Raw genomic sequence first — 21,514 nt, 5'->3', positions numbered from 1 at the left:
TTATTATTGATCTAAAATTATGCCATATTAAACTAGACATACTATTAGCCTTTTTGATAATGTGGTCATCATTGGGGATAAAACGAAGCTTAGAGTCAATCAAGATACCAAGGTCTTTCTGTACATTAACTCTGGCAAGAACATCATTACCTATGTGATAATTGTACACAAGAGGCTTCCTTTTGAGCGATTTGATAGAACACTGCATTTGGTAGCATTTAGAGATAGCTGCCAGTCTGAGGACCATGACAAAATCTTACTAAGATCCTCCTGTAGTAGTTATGCATCAGCAGAAGATGGAATTTGACGAAATACTTTCAAATTGTCAGCAAACATAAGGCTCTTATTGTACAAGATGGGAATATCATGAACAAATAATGTGAACAGTAGAGGCCCAAGAATGGCACCCTGGGGGACACCAGATGGAACCACGATGAACACTTTCCATCCACAACGACTCTGTGCATTCTGTTACTCAAGTAGCTACGCAGTAACTGCAGCAGACCAGGGTGAAGATTGTAAGAGGTTAATGTGTATAGAAGTAAATCATGTGAAACGTGGACAAAAATGTTTTTACAGACTCAGTTTGACCACTGTGGACTGCATTATTTTGGCCAAAAATTTAGTCTTAAGTTTGAAAAAGGGAAGATACATTGAAGATACATACGCCTAACTTTTGGCGTACAGGTACAGCCAAGTGCTACAGTGTACAAATATTGACTTGTTACTAGTTAGGGTTATTTGAAGAGTACAATGTACATCTGTTAGATACATGTACATGTACATTTATTTCTTATCTGACTCATCCACATTTTGCAATACTCCTTGGGTGCTGCCATCAGTGCCATGGAGTGATATTTACTATAGATCTACATGTACATTTATAACAGGCCGTGTACAGTGGTCAGGTTCAAGTTCAATGCCTAGTACATCTCCACAGACTCGAAGACTTTGTTTCTGTGTTCAAGAATGAGGAATTAGCACACAAACATTCTGCTAGCAGGGACTCAGGGCGGGTGTAGTGGGTTAACCTTTCAACCATCCCTGTGTAATGAACTGTATGCAGACTGCCAGATTACTTTGACACCTCCAGCACCAATTGGTCGAAGGGAAGCTTACAGCCCTACTTTTGTGAAGGACTCAACCCGACAGTTCCAGATCACTCTTCAACAGTTTTTTTAAATCACATTCAGCATACCTGTGTATGCTGTACCATCTCTTGCCAGTGTGTAGCTGGTCCCAGGTGTTTCACATCATTGGGCGTTTGGGGAAGTGTTCAAAATATCCTTACTCTTAAAAAGTAAGGCAGTTTGTGTGGGGACCTGGAAAGGGTTTTTGCTGTACACATTAACATCATGCCTTGCATAATGTTGTGTATACTAAATTGCATAGGGCCAACATGTACATTGTACATGTACATGTATTTGTTGGTGAGAACTGCCCACGTGATACTTGGTACATGTACTCATTGATTAAAGTTCTTTTGGTGAACCTGAAAAAGTAATAAAAGCCAAAACTTGATACGTTTTTCAAGGACCAAAAAACCTACAATCGTCAAGAAAAGTGCCAGATGTTGAGTACATATACTGTACATCTATGTACATGTACGAGTACTTCAACATTTGTCAAGGAAGTTTTATTTCAACAATAAAAAAAAACCGTGAAAAGACAAATTAAGTCCTAGATCATCACTTCTTAAATTTGTTTTGCTTTATTTTTGTTCAGCCAGATCAACCAGGTTATAGGTGCGGACCTTTCATTTTTATGAAAGGACAAATTTGTGCTCCATGGGCTTATTTCACCCGGTTGAGGTTTTTCACTATCCACAAAGAGACCAGTTCAGCTCTTTTATATACAAGTGAAACAATTTCATACCGGTACCTGGCATGTGCAATGGCAACAGCATGTGCACTGATGAGAGTTTTCCTTGTGTTAGAGTTTTCATGAAGGGACAAATTTCAGGTGAATAAATTTATTATCCTTAATAACTGGTACATGTACATTCAAATAAAAGATAAGACAATGTCTAGTACATGTATTTTATTGCAGTTTAAGATACACGTACATGTACATGCTTTGGTTTGCACTTCATCAAATCTTGAATTAATCTCAAGTTCTTTGTTGTAAAAGATTACCTCTACAAAACATGATTTTCTCAATAAGTGCACTCCTCAGCAAAATATGTACCCTATCGGTAGTTTAACTTTGTCAAGAAATTTCATTTTATTTTTTCATTTATGTTTTCAAGTTAGGTTTAAATATGAAAATTAAGTCTAGCTTTCAATTTTAGTGTTACTACATGTAACTCATAAATAATGTCTAGTGCTGTTTTTCCCAAGAGGCTTGTCGTGAATGAAAATAGGAGAGGTGGACTTTGTTTTGCTTGGAGGGAAATATATTGATGTGGTGGCCAGATATGACACTCGTTCCAAAATTTATGTGTTAATAAGATAGAAGATATTTCATGCCTCATTAGTTTGTATTACTGGGAATTTTTATTTCTTGAATTTCATGCCCTGGTGATGAAATCAATGGGGCATATTGTTTTCACCTGGGCCTTGTGTGGGCGGGAGTGTGTGTGGGTGCATGTGTTTGTCTGGAACATTCTTGTCAGTGTGATAATTGAGAATTACTTTGTGTATGAACTTCAAATTTGGTTTGGAAATTGCTGTAAATGATCCTAAGAAGCCTATTGCATTTGGGGCCAAAAGGCCAAAGATCAAAGGTCACAATGGCTAAAACAATAGAAAACTTGTCAACATGATAACGTGAGAAATACATGTAGGGGAGGCCTGCTTTGTGTCTGAACTTGCTCTAGGTGATCCTAGGAAGCCTATTGCATTGGGGGTCAAAAGGCCAAAGATCAAAAGTCACAGTGGCTAAAACAAGAGAAACCTTGTTAACATGATAACGTGAGAAATACATGTAGGGGAGGCCTACTTTGTGTCTGAATTTGTTCTAGGTGATCCTAGGAAGCCTATTGCATTGGGGGTCAAAAGGCCAAAGATCAAAGGTCACAATGGCTAAAACAATAGAAAACTTGTCAACATGATATTGTGAGAAATACATGTAGGGGAGGCCTGCTTTGTGTCTGAACTTACTCTAGGTGATCCTAGGAAGCCTATTGCATTTGGGTCTGAAAGGTGAAAGTGACTAAAACATTAGAAATTTAAGCATAACTTGAGAAATACTTACATGTAGTGAAAAATTTGGCTTGTGCATTCTTCTGGGTAATCCCACAAACCTATTGCATTTACGCCCAAAAGGTCAAGGGTAAAGGTCACAATGGCTAAAGCAATCAAGATAAATCTTGTTTATAATCCAAAAATTAAAATTGTGGGTTTAGGCATGGGCTTGGCAGGGCATTTGTGTTTGTAAACAGTTCATTTTGTCTTAGAACTGTTTTTTCAATCAACAGGGGTACATGTACTTCAAAACCATAAAGCAAACTGAGGAACAGTCACTTGCATGACATAACTTTGACTCTTCTGATTTGGTCCCATTTTTCAGACTCGGACTAGAGTCTCAGTAACAAATACAGTACCTTGGACTGGGACAAGGTTCTAGCCAAGATAAAGTTAAAGGTTAGGGCATCTGCCCAACACGGCGGATGCCGAGTGTGAAATTAGGGTTGGACATCGGACATTTTCCGAGTACTTACTGTGTTTGTCCGAACAAAATCAAAGATGCTTGAGCAAATTGTCCGACTAACATATCAATAACAGCTCTTAAAATGTCAACCGAATATGTAGGATTATGGCGTCTAATTTAACATGTACATGTATTATTAGTTTTGTGTAAGAATTACGTTAATTATGCCCAACATTCATCAGGGCTGATCGCTCATCACCGGCCCATGTCACCCAGTGCCACGCATGTATGAACACACGTGTATACTTTACTTGCACACACATGAAATGACATGACACATGACCTGGGTACTAGGCAATATGGACCAGTAGTGGTTGGCTGCGTTCGCGCGGTTCCTCCAGTTCAACCCGAGTTTGGTGCATGCGCATTATATTTCTGTATGTGCGATGGGAGTATACCCTTGTTGACCCATGGGTCTATACTCCTGCAGAACACAAATAGCTTGCTCGAATGCAGCCCCTAGTCACAGCTCGAATGTGTTCCGAGTTAGACTGTTTCCCGGTCCCCACAGTCTGAACAAAAATAATAATAGGGTTGGGAACCCCAACTCTACCTTTTATAGAATATGGCAGATCAAAAGCTGGTAATGGCAGAACGAAATTGATTGTGTAATGACTTTTTGCCTGAGCACTTTTTTGGTCTAATCTGGTGTTCTGCGGATGCATGGGGGGGGGACTGGACATTATTATTATGAGGGTGCTGTTTAACACTTACATGTAACATGTTATTATAAGTGTAATAGCTGTGTTTTAAGCCTCCATCTTCCCAGGCAGTCATTGTTAAAAGCAAAGTGGCTGCACGGGGTGCGATTTCTCAGCTTTTTAGCTAATTTCAGCTTTTTTTGTTTTGGATTTCAGCTTTTTGTCCTCACTGGCTGTGGACAAAAGTATAGGAGATTTTCACTGTTTAGCTTTTTTATGCCTTTTTTCAGCTGTTATCAGCTATTTTTATCATTGGTCAATCTCACCCCTTCTGGCAGTATGAGACTGACTTCTGCCCTCTTCTCCACTGTTTTTTTGGTAGGGTTGGCTTTGTGCTTTATTTTGCTTTTGCTGGGTACCAGTAGGGGAATAAACCATGGCTTACATGATTCCTTTTTCATTAGTGCACAGTTATAGTTTACACATGCTTGTTCTTTCTTTCAGAAGTTCATGATATGACATTTTTTATGCTCATCAATAAATAGACAGTGTATAATACCTCAGCGTTCATTGTATTTTGAAAATTACATTTTAAACATTTTCTTGGGCTTTCAACTCAACATGTACTGGTATGTGTATGGTTATTCTACATTCGAACATGTATACGTATACATGTACAGGCATACCCACTTAAACATGTATACATGTACAGGCATACCCACTTAAACATGTATACATGTACAGGCATACCCACTTAAACATGTATACATGTACAGGCATACCCACTTAAACATGTATACATGTACAGGCATACCCACTTAAACATGTATACATGTACAGGCATACCCACTTAAACATGTATACATGTACAGGCATACCCACTTAAACATGTATACATGCACAGGCATACCCACTTAAACATGTATACATGTACAGGCGTACCCACTTAAAAATTAACATAATATTGTTCACCTACATGTATGTATCATTGTTAGTACTTTCGGGGTTTTTTTGACATTTGTCATTTCAATCATAAAGAAAACTTCCATCATTCCAAGCTTATTTTATCATCAAAAGCTTAAAGGCTGTACTGTGTAACAGGGAATGTTTGTGCCAAATAAAAAAGTTTGGTCCTAATATTATAAACAAAAGCTAAAAAACATTAGTGAGAACAACCAGAAAACCGAAGGAAAATGTTCTGTTCCACAAACATACATACAAAGAGAGTATATCCAAAAAAATACTTGACTGTGCATGGATTGGCTGCAACATGTACATATACATATACAAACGTGTACCACCGAGTGTTCATGCCGACAACGAAATTGGACAAATTGTCCTTGAGGACCACTACAAAGTACGTCAGACTTAAAATTGAAATAAACACATTAGAAAAGAATATTCATGCAGAGAGAGAAGACCCAAGTTTGGTGAATCTCATCTGAGATTTCAATAGGTTTCAACTCTGTTTAAAAAGTTTGGACAGTTACCGTGTTGCCTGCTCTTTCATGCGATCGTGGCCCTGCACTGTGGAATCCTGAGTTGTAGTCTGGCGCTCTACTCATCTATTCTTGTTATCTTTTCAGCTATGCGGTAGGAACCAGTTCAGTGTGTGCTGTACATGTACTTGATTTCTCCACAGTGACTTGACACTAACTTGATACATGTGCTCAGGTCATGCGTTATCAATAGTTGTATTAACACATGTACATATTCATGACTATTGTAGTCCATGGAATAATTAAAAATAGATCATTTGGAAACAACAAATTTGAATGATGATTGAGTGTACATGTAAGTAGAGAATTATGACAAATCACTTTTGGTGCAGGACAAATGAGGGTTTGTGCATAAATGTAAATTTGTGAGTGTTGTTGTCTCCCTATACAAATTAAGTTCACCTGTTTGAAACCAAAATTGAGTTAGGTTGATGTGAGTCACTCTTCATCTTTTTGGTTGGGCGTGACACCAGAATACCTGTCTAATTTGGTGTAGTTTTTCTTTGGTTTGTAGTAAATTAATAATGCACTTACATGTACATGTAAATATTTGCAGGGAGCATGTTGTAATCAAGTCTGACTTCCGCAATTTTTATTTCAGTAAAAAAGAAGATGGCAACTTACCCACAAAGGAGTCAGAACATACAAAACACCCTCAACCATGGTGCTTATAAACAAAAAATATAAGTTGCACATATTTGTAATCATACATACATGTACTTGTACATCAACATTAATAATACATCCTTTTCATCCATCTCAATTTAAGCATGCTTTCTAAATGTTAAAACTAAACAAATTTGTGCCAAATACATGTACATTTGTACATGTATGTATATCACAGTCTGTCATAACTTGTACCATTCTGAAAGTCCAGATTTCCTTAATGAATGAATTTCTCCATTACAAGAATAAGTGACCAAATATCGCTTAGGAGCAGGGGCTTCAAGTGTTACAAAAGACACTGGTATTGAGAAGTTGTTCCGATGGCTGTCAGTATATGCTGTGCTTGGTTTGATTTCAAAAGTTGGCCGCTACGCACATCTTGGGCTTTCAAAAATGTTGTTTTAGGCCAAAAATAATACAGTCTACAAATGGTTACCAAAACAGTAGTGTGTATTTTACTTGGGAAGGATTGTTTTAAGGCTTATTTAAAAAATCAACTTCAATTCATGCATAGCAAAAGGTGCAGGTATGTACATGCATCACTATTCATGACATGGCTAACTTTAACTTGAAAAAAAATGTGTTTCATTGTTATTACATTTGGCAAACATTTTGTACTCTTTTCACTGTGCTCATGTTGTCCATTAGCCCAAATGAATTTGTATAATTTGTTTCAGTGCATTTATTCGGTGATTGGGTCATACAAATTACAATTTGAATTTTGACAGTGGAGTATGCTATATCTGATTGTTTTTCAGTGACAAGGGAAGATTTTTACTGTCAACCCCAAAGCCAGATAACAAGTATGTATTCATTTAATGTTTTGAACAAATACCATATGCTGGTTATTGTACCTTCATTGAGAAAAATGTTGAGTTAAGTTGTGCAGATCAGAAAACTGAGAAAAGCTGAAATACTTGCAAGAGTTAACATGGCTAATGATGATATTTCCTTGTACATTGTAAATTGTGAATATGCTACAGGTAGTGTGTGCATAATTTGAAATACTTGTACACATGTACATATATAGCACTGGAAACAGTTACTCTAACCTTCTTAGCAATATCAGGCTGTTTACAAGGTTCATAGAGTCTGATGAATATTCATAAACCCAGCAGTATTCTCATTGACACTGCTGACACTGGTATTCTTTCAAGGCCACATTGTCTCAGGTTTGGAATTATTTTCAGCTATAAATATTAACTTTTATAAACAAGATACATGTCCTATGGCTAAAGTCTGTTATTAAGTTGGACTTGGCCATTTGTGTGTACTCTTACACAAAGACTTTGAACTAGTTTGAGCCTTTTTGTTGAGTTCAAAAGCCATAGGCATAATTGAAACTTTGGGATAGGAATAAATATCACTTGGTATTGCATACATGTACATGTACATTGTACAGATATTACTGTGATGTGTTTACAAGTCCTCCATGCACTGGCAAAGAAAATCCTGATGTGGAGAATTAGGTATCAAGTCTGCAAATGTTACATGTACATTGTACATGTACAATGTACATGTGTACATTCAATACATTGTCATGTTCAGTTACGATTATTAGTATTATTTATTTCTGGTAATGATACCAATGATTCCTCAAAAGTGCTCTAGGCATTGCAGCTTGCAGTAACAGTTTTAGAGGTGGGATGAAAACCCCAGAGGAATATTCTGGGTAAAACCCATGAAATCAGGTAGGGACTGACGACCCAATCGGCATATGGACCAAGCCCGGAATCGAACCCAGACCGCAGAGGTGGAAGGTGAGGAAAGAAATCTGTGTACTATGCTAACCCAACTCCCTAGAACCATTATGCCAACCCTACTCTCAGATGACGTATGAACTTGCTCAGATTTTGTGGAAGGGGAGGTAACGTAGCAGCGTTATGGTTGAGTTTTAATCATCGGTACATGTACATGTACTTGCATGTACATGTATGTGGCATAAACAGTGCATTTTAGATGAAATGTCATCAAAGGTGATTGTCTTGTTTCGAGTAAACAGCAGGTCAAGACCACAATTCCACAAACTGGTGAACACACCCATCTTTTGTTAATGAAGTTAAGGTTGGACTTTTACAATGGCCATGATGACCTCCACTGTGTGGTATTGGTGTACTGGTGTAAAGTGTGATGTCCCTCAAGCATAAAGATGCACTTCCGATGAGTAGTCTGGTCATACTGTGGATCCTGTTAAGGCCCCCCCAAAAATAATAATTCTGCTTCTGGTTTCCTGACTGACCCTAATTTTTATGCTACCCTAAAAATTTGTCGGCAAGTTAAAAAAAACTGATTTTTAAAACATTTCAAAAGTACAGAAATAAATCGTGTGTCTTTTTTGTCTTCAGAAAACGCCTCCTTTTGCATTTAGACCGTGGGCCTTAAATCATAGCTTGCAGTTTCGTTGAGAGTTTTGAGTAGCAACTTACTTTTTGCTCTAATAGACACCTTACATACTATGAATCAATATTTTGTCTGTTGTCATCCGGATATTTTGCTCTTTAATGTGAAAAATAAGGGTATAAAAATGCAAAAGTGCTTGTGTTTTGTTCGCCCTTTTTCACTCCAACCTCGATCCTTTATTAATTTGAGCTCATGAAATACCACCGTTGCACCTGGGGACAAGTGAACATGGCGCTGGCATGAGCAAACAGGCGTTTGCCGTGTTTAAAAAGAATCAGGAAAAATTTCACAGTTTATAGAGATACATGTAAGTTGGTGAAAATATGTGATATGTTGCGAGCAGTTGAAACAGTTTGATGGATTGGAGAGAGATGTTGCTCTGGAAAACTTAGAAATAGCGAAAAACGAGCAGTCTAATTGAGGTATGGCTTCTTAGCCTTCCAAACATGGCAAAGTTCCATGCCAAGCATATCGCGTTTTAAATTGTGCTTCTCCTTCATGTCCTTGGGATCGAGGTTTGTCTGTGTCAGTTAAATACTAATAGTGCTGGTTCTGATTTAGGAAACAGATGCAATTTCAGGACAATAGGAATTATTTCTGTAATACTTATTTCTACAAAAACGGTCAAGTTGAGTTTTTTTAGGAGGACAGGATTCCACAACATCTACGTGCAAATAAAGTCACGACACTTGATCGTCGTTTTTCTAGTTCCAGATCTTAAATTCTGGATCGTTTGAATTTAAAACCTACTGTCTTTTTTGTGCTGTTCTTCAGTTCGCATTCTAAGACAAGTTATATTTGAAAGGTAAAATATATTTCTTCTCAAACTTTCTGGAGTAGGCCAGATTTGTAGTTTACACTTCGACATTTGAGTTTGTTGAAATCACTGGAGCCAAAAAAATCAGCAACAATTTGCAGGGCGATAGGTCACTTCACCAGTACTTTTTCGTATATACACGTTTACAGCTAATCAAATGAATTAGAACTTCTGTCTTCAAAATTGGCTGAAAAATTGTCAAGTGCACGCAAATACCCGGGCCATGCCCATGCAAAAGAAGCCATGATGGAAATGCGGCAACCTGTCTATGAATTCTAGCTGAAATAGCATTTTTACAAACAATACAAACAGCTGTATACATATAGTTGCACGTTGGAAAAACATTGATGTTGCCAAAAGATCTCTGCAAGTTAATTCACAGAATTTGATGTCTTGTCTATATATGTATTTTCTGTGCTCCTGAATTTAATTTGAGGTTGTTTTGCTAGTGTTTGAAAAGGTCGAGATGTTGAAGTGAGCGTGTTTCCTCAAAATTTTCTGTCGTTTCATGAGGTTTACTTCCCGCCCTAGCTGCATGCATAACGCACTATTACCACTCGATATACGGACATTGTTTGCCAGTTTGCTGTCATGATTACCTGACTAGTGTTGGGCATAGTGGTGTGAATGTCTGCAATTGTGGAGATTTGTCCACTGCAGATACTTCTTACATTGATTAAGGTGTGTTTGTGGAAGCTTTCATCCCCATTCACGCCATTCAATCAGCACAAAAATTGGTCCAACCTACACGTACTGACCCTATCTTGGGGAGGCATGTAATCGGAAGCAGAACTGTGTTTTGTTTTTGGCCTCAGTGCCTTTTTTCAAAAACTGACTTGACAAGGCCTATATGTATGATCATGTGTAGAACCGAGGGAAAATGTCCTGTGTACCACAATCGGTACTTGCATTGGGTGAATGGTCCAACCATAGAGAAACGACATTGTCCTTATCGGTCCATTTGAACCAGCCAATACACGTTCGTGTGTGAACGAGAGATGTTTTACATGTACAAGTACAAACTTGCACTGTACTGGTACCTGTGTACATGTAAAAACCTGCTTTCTTGGATTGCTACAAATACATGTACCTGCTGTAGCATTGAGATCTCAAGATAAATTTGTGAAAATTGAAAATACCTTAGTACCACATGTATATTTGCATTACATGTAGCGGTAGCTAGACTTTCCTCTTTGAGCTTTCATTTCAGTGAATGGATAGTTCCTGAACTGATTGATGTACACGTGAACAGTGTATATGTACCAGGTATACTTACATGCAAGTTTCTGAACATGTAATGTACCGTAAGCACATTGTGCATAGTCATATAGGTGCCGGTATTTATCCATCATTGCATTGATTGGATAACATCTTATGACTTCCTGCAACAGGTATAATCAGGATATCCTGGTATTTGAAGTGGTTAATACAATCGAGACTACATGTGTTGGAACAAGGTTATTGTTACAGAAAGTAAATGCAAGCACGTACAAGTGTATAGTACATGTACATACATGTATGGGATCAACATGTACATGTAATTGTACATCATGTACGTACATGTATGGGATCATCATGTACATGTAATTGTACATCATGTACGTACATGTACATGTATGATCTGTACAATTTGTTGAATGAAATGTTCTCTATTAGTATCATGGTGAGGCTGTAAAGCCAGAAGTGTTCTTTCCTAAATGTAATTTCTTTTTGTGTTTCAATGGCTTTTCAAAGATAAAGCTGCACGATTAACTTTGCTACATGTACGTTGTACGTTGTAGCTGTCAGTTGGATAAGGGATACATGTACCTCAAGATGACACTGGATGTGGCTGAGTTGGAATTAAGGGTGCTAGCTACACTCCCAGGCTGGAAAGCAAGCTGCTCTCCGAATTGAAGGAGGCTTTCATACATGTTCTAAATCATTGATTTTTATTACATGTACATTTACACCTTTGCTCTGCTTAATACATGTACATGAGAATATAAAACTGTTATATACATGTAGGTTTTTCTCTGGTACATTTGTGTCCAATTGTTACAATCACAGGGTCAGGAGAGAATCTTGTGTTGGCCTTGTGCTTCCATTTATGCATGCTGGTATTCAGATCCATGTCTTCTGCCCTTGCCTTCCCAGGAACTTGACTGGGTGATATTTAGTTGTCAAGTTTCTGGTGTACATGTACATGTAGGTGTACATGTGTAAACATTACATGTACAATACATGTTGGCCTTAGTACCCTTGAGAATCCTATTGAATTCAGATCTTAAAAGCCAACACTTCAAATCGTGGAAGCCAGATTGATGTTATGGAAGTACTGGGTATTGTCTGTGTTGTAACTTGAAATACATGTACATGTAGACATGCTTGATCTGGAGGTCAAATTTGGTTTGTGGTCAGGGTTTCTCCAACATATCCAAGCAGTTCGTGAATTAAGGTTGAAAAGGTCAAAGTCTCATCTGTGTTAGAAAGGAGAAGAATGCTGAATTGTCTTTGCTGTAAGTAGGCCTATGAAGGGATTTTTCTTTCACCGTGAAAATGACTTACAAATTTTCTATGAGGAGGGTGGATCAGTAATTGAACTTACATGTAGTACTATTTCACTACTCTGTAGCTGGCCAGCATGAACTTGACTGGCCGATGTGGAGTGCTTGAATAGCAGGGAAGTTTTATTGAAATCAATTGATTTAATTATTTGGCAATTTGATTTAATCATGATTTAAATTACTTGAATAAATATAACACACATGTGTCATTCAAAGTTATGTAAAATAAAAACTAAGAAATCTTTTTGTTGAATTTTTGAAAGGAAGACAGGTTCATCTAAAACGTGTAATCATAACCATAATTAGCTCATTTGGGTATTTACATATAATGTGCTGCAGTTACGTATGTACCGGTATATTATGGACAGGACGGCCATTTTGGATCAATGTTCTCCAAATCCACAGCCATTAATGAATACTCTGAAACAGGAAGGAGCCTAACTGTTTTGTTACAATTAAAGGTAGATGTACATGTATAGCCTCGTGTTGAATTTTTTTTCATCCGGAAAATAAAGATAATACGAATGTTTGAATTACCCATTGGAAGGATGGCAATTTGTAATTTGCCCAGTTGCATCATCTTAAAGTTTATACGGAGCTTGCCTCGCTTTCAATTCAAGATGGCTGACTGGAAAATAAAAAATTCGCAATAGTGCACCTCCAAGAGTTTGTAAGAGTTTGCCAATCACAATGCGCAAAATCTGTCAACCCTTTCCCACTGGGTTGACAGATTTGGCGCATTGCGACTGGCCAACGCTTTGCAACTTCTTGGAGGTACACTCTTGTGAAATGCCCATGTTGAGATAAATTCTCTTCACTGTGCGTGTGCAAAGTTCATGCATGATATGCATATGATGTGTGTAAATGTGGACATTGATTTGATTCATGTACTTAGGGTATTTCATATTCTGTTCGGCCTTCAAAATAAAAGGCAGCCAAAAAAAGCATGTGCACAGGAATGTATAAAACTTGAAGCTTTGCATTAGATTTGTAAAAGATGTGTTGCTGAAAGTAAGATTCGACATGGCTTGAGAGAAAATTAGAAATGCCAGTGAAAAATGGAAGTCGCGCAATATGCAAGATTTGTGGAAAGAACATTGGGGACTAGTTTATAGACTAAAACAGCACTTAATGTCAGATAATAAAACTTAAATATACCTACAGTATAATAGTGGTATCGGAACTGGTAGGTTCCAACAGTGGTCAATGATGAGATGTGTTCTGAATAATTTAATGCGCATAAGGTAAAACTTTAGGACCAAAACTTTTTGGCTGCTCATACAAAGATACAGTACAAGTAAAAAAAAAATTTGATTTAAAGTAAAAAAAATCTAATTGAAAGGAATCAATCCAATTAATTGTAATTTTCTTAAATAGTGATTTTAACAACCTTGTTTGATAAATCTCAGTGAGAAAAATCACCCAAGGGTGGGGACAAAGATAGAGGTATGTGAATGTACAACAAGTACATGTAACTCTCACAAGGTCAGATTTGAAGTGAAAGCATATTGAGAGTACTGGCATGCTTTACATGTACATGTATACTTACATACATGTACATGTAGGGCCTACTTGTCATGGCTTGGCTTTGCAAATGAAGATTTATGAAGGTTGTCCAAGTTGTCTGCAGGCGCGCTCAGGACTCGCGAGTCCGATGCGATGCGAGTCTGTGAGCAGAGTCCATAGGAGAAGGTAACATCCGATGTGGTGTCACATATAGTACATTTATCATACTTTTTTAGATTATATATGTACATGTAGCTATTCAGATAAAGTTGGGTAAACTATTTTATTGAATGAAAAGTATGTTTGTCACAGGATGTACATCAGAGTACATGTACCTTACCAGTGAAAGTTCTATTTTTGGCATGATTTGTGGTTGTTGCCTCCAGGAGAGTCAAAATATTGGACGTGAACCATAAGTTATTCTAGACATACTGGTACTGTACTGTAGGAGCTTGTGAATGACCATAGACAGCTTTCAACTGTATGTACATGTAGGGCCTCGTCAATGTCTTTCACTGTGCCCTTTGGCAACTACCATGAGCAGAGAAGTACTGTACCCTTGGATGTGAATTTATACATGTATACATGTACTGGTATGTACATGTACCTTGTTACAAACTTCTTGCTTGAACAACATGCACAAGATACATGTAGACTAAAGACTTCTGATAGTGCATCCAAAGAGCTTTTATATAGTGCTTTTCCTTTGTACCGGTACATATACATGTACATACGCAAGTTCGTACGTACAGTACATATATAGTGATGGGCGGGACCTACATTTGTCCTTCATTTGTACTCACTAGCATTAATCTTTAAATGTTTCATCAAATTATAAAGGAGATGGTCATTATTTGTGATTTTATTCTTAGTTATAATGACTGTAAATCGGAGTTGATCATTTGTAAAAGGCAGGTTCCTCAAAATATGGACCATTAGATAATGTTCAACTTTGGGGCTTTATTTTTTCTGAAGTGAACAGCAGTGAATAAATTCCTAATGACTGATGAAATGAGGGAAGTCATGGCTGATATCTGAACAATGATGATCATGCCCATCTTTCAACTGAATCGAAGTTGATTAATTTAAGTCTTGAACGTCAGCATTTTTGATGACATAAACAACCTGTTGAAATCCTAGCCAATAAAAGTTACTGGGAAGTGATAATACCTGCGGATGTTTTACACAGATTTATATGTGGTGAAAGGTGATAATATTCACACATACATGTATAAAAACATAATCACAAAATTAAAAATACCTCTCCCAAGTAATTGGGTTCCGAAGTCGGCAGTCGTGAACGTCATTCGATTCTGTCAAAAAATTGACTGCAAAAAGCAGTGAGTGAAATCAAAATCGATGTACAACACAAGCTTCAAAAAAAGTTCCAAAAGCACCCCCAAACCCTCATCCTTTTATGACTGGACCACAGTCAAAAATACCGATCGTGGCGATTTTGCGGCTTCTGTCAATATCTCATGATGTTGGAGAAACATTTTGCTGCATCGTGGGCTGTTTGACCTTTGACATCAACCCATTAGTGTGCCCTCTTTTTCATGCGATATTCATGAGCCCGTCCACAGAATGGCGACGCTCTGGGACTTTTCTTTTCGTGCCAAGGTTTCTCAAAAGAAAATCTGTCATGCTGAATGACGTTTGTAAAAAATGACGTCCTAGACATAAACTACGATTCATGATGCAAACCTAATACTCGGACTTGTTAATTGTAATTTAATTTTTAGCAGGGATATCTCCAAAATAAGCGGCAAAATGTACATCGTGCATGGAATTTTCAAGCACTACATGTGACAGCATTTTTGGCATTCTCAAACATCATGCATTTTTGGTCAAAATTCCTTCAAATATGACGTTCGCAACGAACATATTGTACTCATTATACATTTTTGATGCAGCCAAACTTAAAGATTATTTTAGGTAGTTGAAAGGTGTAAGACCTGGTAGATATGCTGGTATAGCAAGAGTGATTATAAACGGTAAGAGAATGAAGAGAGGCAAACCTTTCTCATTTTCCGTCAATTTTGTGCTGTTTTTTTCATGGCTTTTTTTTTTTAAAGTTATTTATTAGGTCCTTTAGAATACGTCAGTTGAAAAATATACAGTCGACTCTCAGTAATACGAACTCGGTTAAGACGAGACTCCGGTTAAGATGAGTATATTGGGGGCCCCCCAGATGCATGCAAATGTATTGTTACCCGTCTAATTAGCACAAGTGGTTTTGAAGGCAACTTGTCAATCAGTCAGTCCATTGAATTCAGAAAGGCACTTCCGTAATTGGAAGAAAAAAAGCGCGTCCCTCACTTAATTTCTCACCAAACCCCACGCTGTTTCAAATTAAAACGTACAATACTCCATAATTTATTCGCCCTCTACTGGCTGATCCACACCACCAATAACTGGTTCCTGCCCTTTTTGTGCAACAAGCGCAGCACCGATGTTGGTTACTACCTGAAATGTTAATGTACTTACATACTTGCGTGCATTGTATGACGATCTCATCGCGGCATGCTGGGGACGTAAAACGGCATCACTCTAACCATGCATCCTCCAACTCGACTTGACCGGTTTCTCCGTTCTTGTATTATGTTATTGTTCTTTATTTCAAGTCTTTATTCTTAAAAAGTACAGTTACTTCTCACTTTCATAAACATAAACTGTTTTGAAATTAAATTCCAAACCACATGTGCATGCATATAAAGTACACATAGGTCTACAAGTATGTACACGTAACAATGCGGTTGATCAGTTACACATGCAACAAGCGGGACAGCAGCTTTTGTGTAAGATGAGGTCCGGATAATAGGAGCTAATTTAGAAAGTCCCAAGACCCTCGTATTAACGAGAGTCGACTGTACTGAATTCTCCTTCTTGTTAAGAGAAGTTTTGAAATCAAGTTCTCTGGTGCAGACACTGTGACATAAATTGTTTTATTAAATGAATTCAAAACCATTTGATTTGCACTGGTAGCCAACCAAATGTCCACCGTAAGTACATATCATGCCTAATAACCAGTATCTCCATATAATCATTTTTATAAGTCTGAAGGTGCTAATTTGTATTTTATGTGATCAAAGTCACTCTGTTAGAAGTTTTGAAAAATGACTTGTGGAGCTACATTTTGGTCCATTTTATGAAGAACATGCCATATACCGTATATTAAACGCCTGCTTGTTGGAACCATGAAACCATAAGGAACTTGGCAAACATGCATACATGTACATGTAGCAGCTTTCTGTGAGCCAGCAGAGGACTGTGTAACTTATGCAGAACTACTAGAATTCATGAAGTGTTGGCCTTGCTAGCGTACGTACATTTGTACATGTAGTGGTAGCTACCAATTTCAACAGCTTCACTGTGTTTGCACATGCTGTACATGTATCTACATGTAACTATATAGTGAGATAGTACATGTACTTGTACATGTACATGTAGATTGGCATGCTTTGCTTTATGTTACATTGGATGACTGCAACAATGAGGCTGGGTGCATTTGTCTATTTTAATGGGGTACTAGTTCACTGGTATACAGTATGTCATGAATGTATGTGTACGTGTCTGCATCTATGTGACGTGGGCTGATCTGGAGGGCTTTTCCTAGAAATTTGTTTTTTGCGTGTAAATGCAAACTTTACCGGACTGACAATAGGCACCGAAACTTATTTCACTGTTTGTACAATATAGGTCACTCCTGCGAATTGGAACCGGAAGCAGAAACCCAAGGCACAAAGTCCATTGTTTGTATGTCATGACTAACACACGTACAGTACACGTTCCCTATCAATACTGCTTTTAGATGTTAACTTTTCAATGATTATAATTTGAATTTCATTCCATGCTATGCAGTGCCATGTCATGCCATGTACTATTATTGGACAGGTAGCAGTTAATTCAAAGAAAGCAGCCTCAAGTCTCAGGCTATGTGAAATTAATTGTTTTTTTTTCAAATATGAAATGATGTACATGTATGTACAATGTACATGTATGTACAATGTACATGTATGTACATGTATGTACAATGTACATGTATGTACAATGTACATGTATGTACATGTATGTACAATGTACATGTATATACATGTATGTACAATGTACATGTATGTACAGTGTACATGTATGTACATGTATGTACAATGTACATGTATGTACATGTATGTACAATGTACATGTATGTACAATGTACATGTATGTACATGTATGTACAATGTACATGTATGTACAATGTACATGTATGTACAATGTACATGCTCATATGACTTTGTTCAGCTACATGTACATGTTCAGCTAATGTGTATTTTTTTTATAAGATGTGAATTTAACATCATTCCTGTTAACATATACCTGTATCAAATTCAATTAGAAACAGCCTCATTCCAGCAAACAGTTTTCATAAACAAACCTAGAGATACATCGAAGACAAGTTGTGCATTTGCTGTAGTGAACATGATGGGTTCTGCAAAAAGTTGTCTGCAATACATGCCTGTGGGTTCCTTTTTATACGGCAGTTGTCAGGTACCGGTATCGTTTGATGTATTGCTATATGTGTAAGGACACAATACTGGCTAACAAAAATGGGACACATAGGTAAAAATTCAATCTAGTGAAAGGTGTTTAATTTACTTTTAAATTATGACAATGGACCACCCTCTATCAGAAAATAGCAATGGGAAGATAATCGGCCCAAGAAATTTTCTTCCATGCAGTGCTTTCTGTAGAGGGGGACCTCATAAGTTAACGTTGGTTACGGTGTCCACTTTGCAGTCAACCATGCAATAATAAAAGTCAAAGAAAAACAATGTGGAGTTGTATTGTTGTGGTTAAGCTTTTCCTCCTTTCTGAAGGTCATCTTTAAAAAAAATGTTAATTGTTACTAATTTTACGATATCTTAATAAGGTGGACACCGTAACTAACGTTAACAAGTGTACTTTTTCACACACAACAATTTCAAATGATTTGCAGTTTGATGACTTGAGGAAAACAGCTGGTTGCGAAGCTTGCAAGTACTTCAAAGAGGACATTATCATTGACAACCAAAGAACAGATACCCTCAATTTCAAAGATCTTTGTCCTGTAGTTTAACGTTAGTTACAAAAATGACACGGACACCAAAAATTTCGAATCAAAGCTAACATTTCATGTGACAAGTTTATTATGACTTGCTTTACTGGAGCCCTCAAGGCAGTTGCCTCACCTTCAGAAAATTGCCTATGTTACTATGTGCAGGTGTTAATACATGCACATGCTTTTTCATTTCTTGGAGCATCTCTGTGATCTACATATCTGATAAGCCACTTCAGCCTATTTTTAGATGCCCTATATGCATGCAAGAAGGTTGCACATGAGCTTCACAGAAGTTGAAATCTTTGACATTGTGAACTTACGTACATGTATGTATATTTAAATGTGCACCATTTGCAACATTAAACAATTCTGAGGAACAAGTAAATTGAGTCAATGACTATTTTATTTTTCATTCTAATCTTGTTTCTTAAAAACTGTATTTCATTGTGGAGGCTATACACTGACGATCCCATCTGAAGAACATGGCACATCTCATTAAATGAATTTCATTGAATTTATTCAGTTCGTGCCACCTGGGTGACTCATCTTTGCTGAAAAACTGATGAATTTTTGACTACAGACCTTAGACAAACCTCTGATGACATACTTAGACAAAACTACTTTTGGCAATAAACGTTTAAAAATACTTATTAGCATAGACACTGTATAGTGCATTAATTTTACCTACTTCTTTGCTGTCCAAGTGAAAGTAACGCAAAGATGGATCTGGAATAAGTGAACTTGGATTAACAACACACAGAATGAATTTCCTGTTAACGGTCAGATCTTTTTCCCAAACAAAACTTTGCTTATTTTTATTTGGACGATCCATGCAGTATATAACTGCCAGTTCATCACTAATGATGCGCTTGATGGCACCTGGATGCATCCTCAAATGCGACGACAACTATATCCCCTGCAGTGAGCTGGCGATCGGCAGGCTCTTGTGGGGTCCTGAAATTACAGAAATGGCAACAGGAATGGTTGAAATCGAATAATCTTTGATTTAATTACTACTAAAGCTTCTTTCACAAGGACATGTGAATCTACAGACATATAATCTTATCCAACCATTGAATCTTTTTCTCCTTTCTGGCTTCTGAAATAAGATAGAAGAAAAATAAAATTCAAATAGAACAATTTTTTAACATAACCGGCAGTGGCTTGATTTGTAGAAACATAAAAAAAAAACTCTAACAAGACCCCAGGGGTTCCACAAAGGCAAGTTCCCCTATCTGTGTAAACATCACTTGCCTACGTGTTACATCAACTTCGCTCCATTTACTTTTAATTCACTGCGAACTCGCCCCCATACTATTGGATGACAAATGGGGCGAATTTTAATACGAATGGGGCGAAGTCGAAAGTGCCGGTGTGTAACGAACGTGAAACACTGATGATTTCTTGAACTTGGCAAGGCTATTCTTTAAGTTTGTTCATTTTTGTGATGGACTTTAGCTTAAAAAGCGTAAATTTTTTGTCGTTTTGCAATTTCAAGCGGGACTTCAGATGTTTACTATTTTTTTCTTCCGTTCGTTAAACATGGACACGATTCACACGAAACCATCCAAGCGGTCCGCTACAAAGCCCAAAAATCACCCATTGACTATCCATTAAAATCTTCCCTTTTACAATGCCATCTGACCTCTTTTCACAAAAAAATACAGAAAATAAAATCTATTTAAGTTGATACAAACCTTTTGGCTGCTCTTTTTCCGGATATTGGCTGCTCTTTTCCTGATTGTTGGAGGGAAAGCTGTCGCGCGCAGCAACTTTCTCCGTTCGTTACAAAGAGACGCGAAAGCGGCGCGCGGTGGACACGGTGCTTAAAATAGCTTTATCTCGGAAAAGACGTATTCGAGCCTAAAACAATTGACCTTTAGGTCATCCATGCAGGGTACCATTGCACGTGTACGACCACTAGTCAGACTGCGTTGATCACCAGTTAAAACATGTGGACATTTTACGTTAGTTACAAAATGGACACGAAAATTATAGCGATCGATATGCTGATGTTTTCTCATCCTCGAGGGTAATTATGGTCTAGCACACATTTTACACGATGTTTATTAAGCTCATTTCGAATAAAAATGGCTTTTACAGGTAAGGGTGAGGCTTGTAAATGATGATTCTGGCCCTTTTCGTCATGGTATGGTGTGGTGGACACGATGTGAAACGAACGTTAACGCAGGTTCAGCTGCCATTTTGGAGCGTGGATTTATTTATTTTTTTTTTTGTAAAGGGCCAAAATATTACTTCATTGCTTAACTCAAAAAATATGACCATTGTGATAAAATACGTGAGCTATAAGTAAAGTAGTTGAGTTCATTAAATTTTGTTCAAGCAATGTCCCATTTTTGGGCGCCATTTTGAACTAAAATTTGCTCTTCAACGTGAATAAAAATTATAGACTCGCATTTACACTGAATTATTTATCTTTATTTATCTCTCAAATACATGTACAACTATAATCTCAAGCAAACATTGCTTGAAAATGGTTACATCATCTGATAAATTAAAGTTCATTTTTTGCATCATGAAAGTTGGCCAGTATTGTGACCTTACACATATACATAATTGAACGAATTTGTAAAATTACATACAGAAACTTTTAATCCTGTTCTGCATTAGCAGAATTTGATGATGTTCTGCTACTCTGCAAATGTTCACATTTTGGGAGCCTGTAGGTGTTATAAATATTTATTATAGCA

General features: G+C 37.3%; 1 protein-coding gene and 1 long non-coding RNA gene across 4 annotated transcripts in view; one reads left to right on the top strand and one right to left on the bottom strand.

Annotated features, from left to right (window-relative positions):
* yap1 (Yes1 associated transcriptional regulator) overlaps positions 1–21,514 on the top strand; it is a 64,900-nt gene that overhangs the window by 9,214 nt on the left and 34,172 nt on the right. For 2 of the 3 annotated variants that reach the window (XM_022242340.2, XM_022242338.2), the window contains exon 2: positions 7,216–7,260. The exons of the other annotated variant lie outside the window; for it this stretch is intronic. In XM_022242340.2, the coding sequence (XP_022098032.1) occupies positions 7,216–7,260 (45 nt within the window). The remainder of the gene's footprint in view (positions 1–7,215; positions 7,261–21,514) is intronic. 3 annotated transcript variants of the gene reach the window in all.
* On the bottom strand, positions 18,333–21,376 carry LOC147796772 (uncharacterized). Its single transcript, XR_015427737.1, has 2 exons — positions 20,501–21,376; positions 18,333–19,757 (listed from the first exon to the last, which is right to left on the bottom strand). It is a non-coding gene; the product is annotated as an uncharacterized LOC147796772 (long non-coding RNA).

Source organism: Acanthaster planci, linkage group LG14, assembly GCF_054643075.1.
Source record: "Acanthaster planci isolate LZ-2023a linkage group LG14, COTS_SCS, whole genome shotgun sequence".
Lineage (NCBI taxonomy): Eukaryota > Metazoa > Echinodermata > Asteroidea > Valvatida > Acanthasteridae > Acanthaster > Acanthaster planci.
This window is presented reverse-complemented; position numbering and strand designations above follow the sequence as displayed.